This window comes from Myotis daubentonii, chromosome 8 (genome assembly GCF_963259705.1).
Source record: "Myotis daubentonii chromosome 8, mMyoDau2.1, whole genome shotgun sequence".
In the NCBI taxonomy this organism is placed as follows: Eukaryota; Metazoa; Chordata; class Mammalia; order Chiroptera; family Vespertilionidae; genus Myotis; species Myotis daubentonii.
In genome coordinates, this window is record NC_081847.1 from 22,603,003 (window position 1) to 22,615,877 (window position 12,875).

Consider the following 12,875-nt stretch of genomic DNA (forward strand, 5'->3'; position numbering starts at 1 on the left):
GTGTATATGACACAGTGCTCAGCACTCCAGAGAGGCCCAGGGTAATGGATCTCCATCCTTTAAAGATTACATGTGACTTGAGGAAGTGAGGCATATTCATTAAGAAAAAGAGCTAACAAAACAAGGAAATATTGGGTAACTCCCTTAGACTCATGGTCGGCAAACTGCAGCTCGCGAGCCACATGAGGCTCTTTGGCCCCTTGAGAGTGGATCTTCCTAAGCCCTAGTGTACCCTAATTAAGTTAATAACAATGTACCTACCTATATAGTTTAAGTTTAAAAAATTTGGCTCTCCAAAGAAATTTCAATCATTGTACTGTTGATATTTGGCTCTGTTGACTAATGAGTTTGCCGACCACTGCCTTAGACAGTAAGTGTAATTAAGGCAGAAAAGGGCTTTGGTATTTGACAGGGTGAAAAAGGTTTTAAATATCAATAATGATAATAGCCAGGTTTTGGTTTGTTATTTAAATCACAGAACCACTCAATGAAATAAGCCCTATAATTGTCCTCAATGAAGGCATCAAGGAACCAAAGTACAGGCCTGGCCGGTGTGGCTCAGTGGTTGGGCATCAACCTATGAACCAGGAAGTCACGGTTCGATTCCCAGTCAGGCCATATGCCCCAATTGTGGGCTTGATCCCCAGTGTGGGGCGTGCAGGAGGCAGCTGATCAATGATTCTCTCTCATCATTAATGTTTCTTTCTCTCCCTCCCTTTCCCTCTCCCTCTCCCTTACTCTCTTAAATCAATAAAAATATATTTTAAAAAAACTGAAGTACAGAGAGGTTAGTAGTAGTGTAAGAATTTGAACCCAGGACTGCCTGACCCCTTGTGTTTTGCGGAAAGACTGTGCCTTGCATTGTGTCATCCCTAACACTCAAGGATATATTTCACTTCAGTGTTTATATTCTGGGCTGCATTTCCAGAGCCAAATAATGAAAGGTTATCAGCTTTTCTGTGCTTTTTTGTTTGTTTTTAATGCTCTCTTTTTTCTTCCAGTTGTGCCAGTAATTGAGAATTAGAGGTAGGGAATTTCCTATGTGACATCGGCTAATGGTCCACACTGCAACCAAAGTACCTTGGTCAGGGCCTAACAATCCAGCAGTGAGATCCCTGCCTTTCTGTGCTGCCCTGTGGCCTTTGGGCAGATTACTTTTTCTTGTTGTTGTTCATCCTCACCCGAGGATTTGTTTTCCACTGCTTTGCAGAGAGAGTGGAAGGGAGGGTGGGCGAGAGAGACAGAGGAAAGAGTGGGTGGGGGAGAGAGAAACATCGATGTGAGAGAGACACATTAATAGGTTGCCTCTCGCATGTGCCCCAACTGGGGCCGTGGATTGAACCTGCAACTCAGGTACATGCCCTTGACAGGAAATCAAACCAGCCACCCTTCAGTGCATGGGCCAGTGCTTTAACCACTGAGAACACTGGCCAGGCTGGCTGATCACTTTTCATCAGCCCTTGCACCCTAAGCAGTAGAAAGAATATTAACCCCAAATCCAGTCTGTTTTCCCCATTTCTAGAAGCTGCAAGCTTCCTGTGTTTATGGCAGTGGTCGGCAAACCGTGGCTCGAGCTACATGCGGCTCTTTGGCCCCTTGAGTGTGGCTCTTCCACAAAATACCACATGCGGGCGCGCATGTACAGTGCGATTGAAACTTCGTGGCCCATGCTCAGAAGTCGTTTTTCGGCCTGGGCGAGTCTATTTTGAATAAGTGGTGTTAGAAGAAGTTGGGGGGGGCGGGGGCGGTATCGGTTGGTTGGGCGACTGGAGAAGCGGTGCGGGCGGGCCCTGGGATAGGCAGCGCTGAGGAGGTGAGCGCGATTCACGATTCACGCAGGAGTTGAGTGAGCCAGTCAGTCAGCAGTCTCATTGTGCAGTCGTTAGTGCTAGTCACGTCCGCAAATCATGCCTAAAATTAAAAACAGCATACAAACCTGACTTACCCAAACTTTCCAAGGAGATGCAAGGCCATTGTTCACATTAGTGTTTGTCAGTCATTGTCATGATTTAATTTTATGGAAATTGTAAGGAATTTAATTTTATCAATAAATAATATCATTATCAAGTATGATATCAAGATTTATTCAACGTACCTGTAGTTTAACTAAGACTTAAAACTTTAAATAAAGTTTATTAAGTTAATTTTAGGGAACATTGTGGAGTGAAAGAAGATGTAGTGTCGAGGATTGAGAAAGGTATGTTGAGATGGTTTGGACATATAGAGAGGATGAACGAAAGGAGACAGACGAAACAAGTATACAAGACGAGTGTGGATGGGAGAGTTGGAAGGGGTCGACCTCAGCGAACGTACCTCAATCAGATTGAGGACGTTTTTAGCAAAGGCCAGCTTTAGGAGTACCCTAATTAAGTTAATAACAATGTACCTACCTATATCATTTAAGTTTAAAAAATTTGGCTCTCAAAAGAAATTTCAATCGTTGTACTGTTGATACAGTGGGTCCTTGACTTATGAGTGTCCCAACTAACGAATTTTTTGAGATACCAGCTGTCTCTCGGCGGATTTTTTGCATTGAGTTGATAGAGTAATTTGAGTTAACGAGCTCCTTAACGAGCTCGGTCTCGGAATGAATTAAACTCGCGTAAGTCAAGGCCCCACTGTATTTGGCTCTGTTGACTAATGAGTTTGCCGACCACTGGTTTGTGGGAAGTGAGAGGCATAGGGATTGGATTGTGTAGCTGTGTTAGGTGATTCTTTGGCTGTTATTGAGGCACTCCCAGTTCCCCTCTCTCACCACATCTGCAAAACAGAATAGTGATACCTGTTCTGCCCCAGGCAGCTTCCGAAAGATTGAAGCTTTACTTCATCATTCCCCGTGGAAAACAACCATCATCATGGTGAGAGGAATGTAGTTTGTTTAAAAGATAAAAGTGACCCCCACCCCATAGATTAAATTCAAATTAACTCTCCTACCCCCACCCCACCTCGAGCTGTGTCAGAGGATTTTCCTCCTTGGAGTCACTGCTGATGGCTCCCCTAGGCACTTGCTTCACAATGTTAAATAACAAATGTTGAAACATACATTTCATACATTTAGAAAAAAACTCTAACGTTTCTCTCTGAGTTTCTGTTCTTTTCCTGTCCGGGTTCCTGTTTTATCACAGGGCACTTTGATCAGTCTCTCTCATTCACAGACATTTTTCTACAGAAAGTCTCTACACGTAAACACACACACACACACACACACACAGAGGCCCACACATGCACAGGTGTGCTCAACCTCAGGCCTGGGTATGGAAATTTTAGATTTAGTTAATGAGGGCCATTGCTCCTTGTCTTTATTAATTCCCTCTGTTTAGCAATTAGAAAATAATAACCAAGTACTATACTCAGGTGCCAGGTTTATTAATCTTGTTATCTCACAGTCAGGTTAACAAGGAGATCCCACCTTTTCTAATCCTCAAAATGAGTATGCTGATAATTAAAAGCCCAGAGCTTGTCCCAGGGATGGTTAATGAAAGCAAAATAACAATTAGAACAGGCTTTCACAGCACTTAAATCATGTAGTGATTACACATTTGTTCAGCAAGGCACTTTGAAATCCTCTTTATTAGTTAATCCTTGTGCAAACCCGTGGGAAAGGTGAGTATAATATTATTACTAGGCTTTCTCTGAGAATCAAAAAGGGTGTAGTATAGAATCAGGTTTCGTAAACTCCGTATTTAAGCCCACTAGGAGAAGAAAGTGAGATATAAATCAACTCTAAGAAAATCAGCGTAAAAATGGTTCTCATCTATTTTTAGGAAAGAACATTGGTATTAGGGTGGTGTAGGAGAGTTATCCTAATAGCCTCACCGAGAAGCATCTCACGCCTCAATTTCTTTACTTCTGATTAAGCTCAATAAGTTTTTTACTTAAACTGTGGCCCAGAGCTGACTGCACCATTGTTCTGAGAACAAAAAATAACTACCTGGGAGAAGTTGGGAGATGACCTCCCAATTCTAAATTTAGAAATTCACATTCTATATATAATTCTATATTCATCTCACAAGTTGTTATGAAACTCTTTCTCAATTTACACTTGATTCAGAATTACTTCAGAAATTTAACCTGGGACAAAACCTGGTGCCCATCCCCTCCTGCCCATTCCTTCTGCCCATACCCTGGTTCAGGCTGGAATTTCTACTCACATAGGCTTCTGTAAAGGCTCCTCAGGAGACTCCCATTCTAGCATTTTCCTCTGAGTCTGTGGCAGAGATAGGTCTGTCCACCAGTTCCCTGTAATGCCCATCCACAGGGAGGTCTTGCTGCTGCTGTGTGTCTCCTAGTCAGAGGCTGCCTCTCCAGGCTCCCGTCACATCCAAAGGAATGGGAGTGAAGGTGTCGCTTCTGGTCTAAGGAGGCTGAGAAGTAGATGGAGCTTCTCCCTAGTCTCCTTCCCCTTCCACTGGCTGAACACAGAGACCCAGAGGCTTTAGGGACAGTCCGAACCATGTGGCAGGAGGAGCTTGGGTTCCTCCATGATCACAAGAAGGAAATTCCCCACCGAACAGGAGCACCCACTTGGAATGCTAAATATGTTAAGCCGCTGCTATTTGGGGGTTATTTGTTACAGATATAAGCATTACTTAAGTTAATCCATACATAATCCATATAACAAAATACTATCAGGTTATTCTTGATAAAAAAATAACTTTGGTAGCATTATTTCTCCACCTTTCTCCCCCCTCCCAACCATGCACATACACACACACACACACACACACACACACACACACACACACATACACACGAGAAATATAAGCAAGCAAATAGAAAAATAAATGTTATTGACTTTCTATTGCCTAATGAAGTCCAGACTTCTTACCCTGACCTATCCTATCTTGATCATAATGGCTTGATGTGCCACAATTTCTCTATATACCTTCTAGACTACTTTTCCTTCCCCCACAAAAGACCTTGAACCCTCTGACCTTTGGTCACATCACTCCATTTGCTGGAATTATCTCTCACAGTTTTTCCCATTGAAGACCATTAAGTTTTTCAAAGACTAGTTCCAATATCATCCCCTCATGAGCCCTTCAATGAAACCTCAGATTTAAAAAATACCTACCTTCCATACTGCTATAGCACTCTGCCTCGCTTTTTTTTTCTCTATTTATTCCTCAGATATTTATCCAGTAATTGTTTTATATCAGGAAGCACTGTGCTTGGTTCTGAAGGTACGAGAGGAACAAGAGAGCCTTCAAAGAAATCTCAGTATACTACAGAAGAGACATGTGCCTAGCTATAGTGAAAGCCTAAAATGGCACCAGTACATGGTCACACAAGTCAAGTGCCGTAAGCGCGTTAAAGGCGGAAAAATTGATTCAGGTGGAGGAATCAGTACTGTCAGGCCCAGTTCTGAAATGTTTTTGTAACATGGAGCATAAGAAACAAATGACAGTCTTTTTAAAAGAAAGAAATCATGTGTATATTTTAAGATAATGACTAGGAACTCTCTCCTAAATTTTAAAACAACAGGTGTGTGGGGGGGGGGGGCGGGGGACGGGGAAGATTATCCTTTGGTGATGAATTTCAAATTTACATAGACTTATCTTTAGGCTGCTCTGAGACCCAATTTCCAACATTGGTCTGGGGTTCTATACCAACAAATAATTCTGACACCATCAGGGTGTCCAAGAATTCAACTTAATTTTGACACTATCTACCCAGAGAAAACATCAGATTCCACAGGTTAAAGATTGCCCCGCAGCCTCAGTTTCAGATGCCAGTCCCAAGCCCAGGCTGTTGCCTGTGCTTCTGACCCACTGACTGTAAGTCAGATGTTCCCACGAAATGTCAGGTTTGAGTAATTTGCTAGAGCATCAAATCAGAGAAACGTTTTACTGACTAGATCACTGGTTTATTATAAAAGGATGTAACTCAGAAACAGGCAGGTAGAAGAGAAGCACAGGGCAAGGTGTGTGGGAAGGGATGCAGGGGGTCTGGGGTGGGACTAAAGTTCCAACCCACTAATAGCATGGTTGGTTCTCCTGGCAACCAGCCCCATTCATAGGTGCTTCCAAAGGTCAGCTCATTCAAAACACACCTTTCTCACTCTAAACCAGCTATTTTCAACTTTTTTCTCCTCGTGGCACACATAAGCCAATTACTAAAATTCTGTGGCATACCAAAAAATATATATGTTTTGCCAATCTGACAAAAAATAGGAATAATTTTGATTCATTCACACCAGATGGCTATTGTTGTGTTGGCTGTTGTCATTTTTTTATTTGACAATCTAAGGCAGTGGTTCTTAACCTTCCTAATGCCACAACCCTTTAATACAGTTCCTTATGTTGTGGTGACCCCCAATTTCATTGTTACAAATTGAACATAATTAAAGCATAGTGATTAATCACAAAAACAATATGTAATTATATATGTGTTTTCAGATGGTCTTAGGCGACATCTGTGAAAGGGTCGTTTGACCCCCAAAGGGGTCGCGACCCACAGGTTGAGAACTGCTGGTAAGGGGAAAGAGGTCAATGCCACTGACTAAATAGTCAGGTATTGCATGTTTTAAAAATTACAGCAGGACACAATGTGCCAGGGCACACAGGCTGAAAATCACTGATCCAAACACTTAGGAAATTCCAAGGGCTTTGGAAGCTGTGAAGCAGGATCTGTAGCTGAAGACGAAATATATATATATATTTCTTATAAATCACAATATTGCAACCAAGTACATAACACATTTTTGGGGATCCTTCAGGGAAAACAAAAACTGTATGTACTGACTAAATTATAAATAGTCCTGTCAAAAATAAAAGTAATTATGGTACAAAGCATTTATATTTCTCACTTGTCTGGTCTGACCACCTATGGAGAGTTAGAACTGTAGTTGTAATACCAGAATAGAATTATTTTCTGGAAAGAACAAGTTAAAGTTAGAAATTTAAAATGATCCTCTCATGAATATGACAGGATAGACTATATACCTCTTAAATATGATCACAGCTTTTCTTGACATAAATATGTTTCCTAATGAAATAATTAGAAATGTGGGGAAAAATTATGTGTGTAAAACTTTATCACAGAAAAAAAAAAAAAAACACCTACAAACAACCAACAACCAAAATGCTCTCCAATAGAAACCCTGTTACTTGAACTATCGTGTGGTAGTGTGTGGGTCCCATCAGGTATTCTGTGGCCTCAAGTGAGCAGGCTAGAAGCAGACTGTCTGGATTTGAATCTCAGCTCTGCCACTTACAAGTCACATGAATTTGGGTAAGTGGTTTAACCTCTCTGTGCCTAAGTTTCTTCATCTTTAAAATGGAGTTATAATATCATCTGCCCTATAGAATTGTCATGATATTCAACTAAGTGACAGTGATGATTGGCATGTAGCATAAGAATTTAATTATTAGCCCTTGTTATGAAACACTATGCAACCATTAAAAATAAAATGTTATAGATTAAAGGAATATCTTAGGACATGGTATAATTGTTTGAAATGTATTGAAATATATTGAAAGTATAAAACATAGTATTACCCAAAGTGAAAAATTCCTGAATTAAAATTATATGTATAAGAATATCTCTATATATAGAAATCTCTATATATAAAAAGCCAGTGACTGGAACACTGTAACGACCAAAATAACCAGTCACTATGACGCCCACTGCGGCCAGTGAACTGGCCAGATCAGGGGGTTGGGGCCAGCTGGTCGACCTCTTGCAGCCCCTGCCCCCAGCTGACCCCTCCCCTGATCGCCCTCCTAGGGGGTGGGGCTGGCCAGCCAACCTCCTGAAGCTCATGCCCCCAGTCTGCCCCACCCCCGATGGTCCCCCCATCCCATTCTGGGATGGGGCCAGCCAGCCCACCGCCCCTCTCCACAGCCGGCCCCACCCCCAATCAGCCCCCACCACTCCAATCGGCCCGCAGCCCCTGCCCCCAACCAGCTCCCCTACCCCAATCAGGGGTGCGGCCCACTGGCCAATCACCCTCAGCCCCTCCCCACAGCTGGCCTGGCCCTGATCAGGCCCGATAGGGGCAGGCCGCCAGCCAACCTCCCACCATATCCTCCTCCCAACAGGCCCAGCCCCAATCTTCCCCAACTGGGGCCGGGCTGGCCAGATCCCACCCATGCACAAATTTGTGCACTGGGCCTCTAGTATAGATATAAATGCTGGAATGCTGGAGGGAGATATATAAAATATTATCAGAATTTACCTCTGTACAGTGAAATTGTAGGTGATTTTTAAAACTTGCTCACTTCTATATTTTCAAAGTTTCTTTAATTTAGCATATACTATATTTATAGGAAAAGAATATTCAAAAATTACCTGTTCCAATATAAAAAAAATTTTTATTGTTAACAATATTACAGATGTTTCTCCATTTTCCCCCTTTTCCCCCTCCATACAGCCCCACCCCCAGGCCTTCCCTACACTGTTATCTGTATCCATGGGTAATGCATACATGCAAAAATGTTCTTTGGTTAATCCCTTCCCGTGCTCTCCACCCTCCTCCTCACTGGGATCTGTCATTCTGCTCCATGCATCCATGCCTCTGGACCCACTTTGTTTATCAGTTTATTTCATTCGTTAGATTCTATATATGAATGAGATCATGTGATATTTGTCTTTCTCTAACTGGCTTATTTCACTAGCATAATAATTTCCAGGTCCACCCATGCTGTTGCACTTTGGGGCGCCTTCATCATGTAATTGAATACTTTTAATAAACCAGATCCTTTATTGCTGAAGAATTCTGTGTCTTCGAATTATAAGAAGCTAATTGAACATGTGAACATTGGCACCCCCAACATTTTAGTTAGAAAAAGTTAATTCAAAAAGAATCTGTGATTGCTTTACAGAATCTGTTAAATCACTGAAGTTAAAGTGAAATAAACTCAAATGTACCACAGAAAGTTTAAGTGTAAGTGGGATAGGAGAACAATGGACTTATTTAATGAACTCTAGTCATCATCAAAACACTATTGAGAAGAAATTTTTTAGTTGAGCTATTTGGATTTTTTATTAAATAGACTAAAGAATAGGGAGTCTTTTCTAGAGTCTAGTAATAAAATTTCTTTTATATGGGTTACCCTGGTTAGCCACAAGCGTTCAGAAATTTCTTTCTTTGGGAATTTTAAAGACTTTTCTATCCTACTCCAACCCCATTATAAATTGTGAGGCTGCCTGGGCATTAAAGGTACTTTTCACTATTTTTAGTATAAACCTAGTGACTGAATTGTGATGATTGTGCCTCAAGAAACAAGTTAATAACTATTGCTTGCCTCAAATAAGAATGAATGCCTGAGATATTGACAAAGGCTGCCTTCCCCTGAATGATTCAAGTCAATATGCCTTTCATCTGTGGGGCAGGTGACATGCCATTCTAATCTGCGGGGCACTTTCAAATGAATACCCATTGGATTTGTTGGGATTAGAGACACAAATTAAAGTTGTTGTTTTTTATGACATCCATTTTCTCTATTGCCAGGAAGATTTTCTCAGAACAATCTTCTGAATTTTAAGTATTTTAAGCAAGAGTATTCTTTTTTTCTCCAACAAATCAATTTACTGGACCACAAAGCTTTGAGAAAACGTAAGAAATGACCAGCAGAACATAGCTGAGAGAGGACATGCCCAGAAAATGGATTAGCACAGGTCACAAGAATTCATAACTACTGAACTCCGTGTAATGAAGTTCTGAGAGATGGAGAACAACAAAGAGATACTGCATGGCCACAATTTGTGAAAAATACCTCTTCTTCCCCTTCCTTTGAAAACAATCCACAGGCACCCAGCAAAGTACAATTCTGGGACTGTCCCAGGGCACTTCAATCTTTAAAAGCAACTCTGCTTAGCCTTTTCACTACGTTGCTTTAGAAAACAAAGCAAAAGTAAAGCAAACAAAAACAAGCCATAGCAGGTGAAAACTTTTTTTTTAATGTTTATGTGCCATCACAGAAATTAATGGTTATAAAAAAAGAAAAAAAGTTCTAAAAATAGAATATGTCCCTTGAGGAATCCAATTCTAGCCTGAGAACCAAAATAATGTATTCATTCATTCTACTGGTATTACCAGTTTTACTATGTACTCAGCATGTCATACAGCACTGGGAATTCAAAGGTAAAGCAGGAGTCCAAGTCCTGGTCTTCAGGACAAAGAGACAGGCAAATGAATAAACAAATTCTATTAACGTCAGCTCTGAGAAGCACATGAAGAAAACTAGGAATTTTAACTGCTTGTTATTATCTGTATTGTTATTTGTTCTAGGGAACTGTACTGTGTCTAGTGTTCTCCTGCCCCTTGAAAAGGCAATCATGCCTAATATCAGGTCCAGGGGTATCCAAGAAAGTGTTTGGAGATTGTGTTAGTTTCCTATGGCTGCTGTAACAAATTACCACAAATGTAGTAGCTAAAAGCAACACACATTTACTATCCCACAGTTTCTGTAGGTCGGGAGTGTGGGTGAGCTGACGGGGTCCTCTGTGTAGGCTGTGCTCCTTACTGGGGCTCTGGGGAAGCATTCACCTCCCGGCTCATTCAGGTTGTTGGCCGGATTCAGTCTCCTGTGCTTATAGGACTAAGAACCCCTCTCCTTGCTGGTTGGTTTCATTCCTTCTTATTCCTTCCCTGGGGCCCTCCACGTGAGTCCTTCGCAAGTATAGAATTTCTGACTTCTCCTGCTAAGCTCTCCAACTTTCTCTCCTGCCCTCAGCTCTGAGAAAACTCTATGCTTCAGAGCTCAGGTAATAATATTGAGTCTATCTGGACAGACCATGATCTCTCTATCTTAAGGTTTGTAACATATTCACAGGTTCCAAGGAATAGGACATAACATCTTTGGGGGAGCCATGCTGCATACCCGAGATAAATTACAATATTTTACACAACGGCTGCTGTTTACTACTGAGGATGGGCTATTCTATTTCTAGGACATTCACTTGGCCAGGAGGTTATATGACATGGCTGCTCAAACAAGTCCCGACGCTCATATGCCTGTCTTCTTTGCTCTCGTGAAACTGGAGACTATGCATTTGCTCCGAGATATCCTGTTTTTTAATGTGAGTTTGTCTTGAATAGGTCCCAGTGACTAAGTCTTGGGTGGTGGAATGGAGGGACCTATTCCCCTGAATAGAGTGGGAGGCTTGGATTGTTTTTCTTTCTAACAAAATGTCTTTTCCCAGCAGTTTACAATGAGATGGAAATGGATAAAATTGGATGATACCCTTGGACAATACTGGGATTTATTTGCGATTGTCCTCATTGTTGCTATGCTGATCTACTTGCTTAGAAATCGCTACGGGTAGGATCTGGATTCTAGGAAAACCTGCTCATGGGAGCCAGTTCACTCCAAGGTGTCCTCACTAAATAAAGAATTTTCTTGTCAAACTCAAGAGTCTGCCGCGGATTTCCCAAATGCCTGTGATGGAAAATGGACAAAGCTTGGGACCTGTCCTCTGAGAAATCATTTCACTTCCTGCTTAGTTGAGGTGACCACTTGAGGGGTATTGGGGACTAGTCACCCACGGCTTCATTACAAACTTGTCATCTTAGTGATCTAGTTCTGAGTCAGGGATAAAGACTCCAATTCCAAGCCAATTCTCATGCTATTCTTAACAACCTTTCAAAAGAACAAACGGGTGTCTTGGCTCCTGCAGAGACACTGAGATAGGGAGAAGGCCAAGGCCCGGGAGGGCAGGAACACAGACCACTCAGATCTGATAAATACGAAAATTATACATAGAACCTTCCTCTTGTGGGGTTGATCCTGTGAACCACATCAAAAACCGAATGAGCAAAAGCTCCTGTGACATCTGTGCCCAGGGCCAACTCACACTCCTCACCCAGGAATTGGGTGGAATTCCCTTTGGATGGGACCAACCTCCAGATGTCTATCTCCCCTGACAGGCAAAGCAGGAGCCCAGGGCTAAAGGTAGGGTGGGCAAGGAGAGTGCACAAGGCCCATGACGCATCTCAAAAGGTCAGGCTTGTATCTCAGCTCTGGTTAAAATATAGGAGCAAGGGTAACGTGACTCAAGTTTCCTGTCTCAGCTCATTGTTCCAAGTAAATATGAGCAAGGCCTTTGAAAATATGAGTGGTTTAAGAGCATTGCTGAGACCTCTCTCTTAGTGGCTGTTTCCTTGTAACACTAAAGTTTTGAAATTACCATTTATTTGTAAGGATCTAAGTTCTTAGATAAGGAGCTCTTTCCACCAGAAGGTCTAAGGGTGAAGGGCAGAAGGTTTATCCTCCTAGTATTCATTCATTCATTTATTCATTTACTTATTCACCATGTTTCCCAAGAGCCTACTCGGTACAAACCACTTGTCACTGTATATAATTTGCTTTTTATTAAGTAAGAATTGCTATGTGTAAGCACGTAGGACAGTGTCAGGTCTACAGGAAGCACTCTGGGTTCTCTACACTACCTTAATTCATTAATTCTAAAATTTCTTTCCAAATTTTAACATTTCCAAAATTAGGATACACTCAAAATGAATAGCATTTAGATTTGAAGAACTCCTGTATTATTATTTGTTCGCTCCATTTAACAGGAAGCCCCTGAATGGCTGAGGCTCTTTCACCCTTACACCCTAGCACCCCAGCACCTAGCACCATGGCTGGGACCTCATAGTGCCCAGTGAATTGGTGGAATGATTGCAAAAAGGAAAGAAGACTTTCCCAAGGGCACCCCCACCTCACCGCCTAGACTGCATGTCACCTCTCTTCTCTGAACTCTCAAGGCCCTTCAGTCAGACCTCTTTTATGGCATATCTCATGTTCTACCTTGAACTACAGTTGAGTGCCTGTTACCCAACACCATTGAAATGAAGGCAGGGTCCCCACCCTATTTACCTGAGGATCATAGTACCCTATTTGGCACAGTGCCTTCACTAGGAGTCTCAAAGT

General features: G+C 41.9%; 1 protein-coding gene across 3 annotated transcripts in view; it reads left to right on the forward strand.

The window, feature by feature from the left end:
- SEL1L2 (SEL1L2 adaptor subunit of SYVN1 ubiquitin ligase) overlaps window positions 1-11,271 on the forward strand; it is a 65,972-nt gene extending 54,701 nt beyond the window's left edge. For 2 of the 3 annotated variants that reach the window (XM_059705506.1, XM_059705507.1), the window contains 2 exons: window positions 10,897-11,025; window positions 11,152-11,271. In XM_059705506.1, the coding sequence (XP_059561489.1) occupies window positions 10,897-11,025; window positions 11,152-11,271 (249 nt within the window). Of the gene's footprint in view, window positions 1-10,896; window positions 11,026-11,148 lie in introns of all 3 variants that reach the window. The other variant, XM_059705504.1, reaches the window with a different exon arrangement.
- Window positions 11,272-12,875: the final 1,604 nt, after the last annotated feature.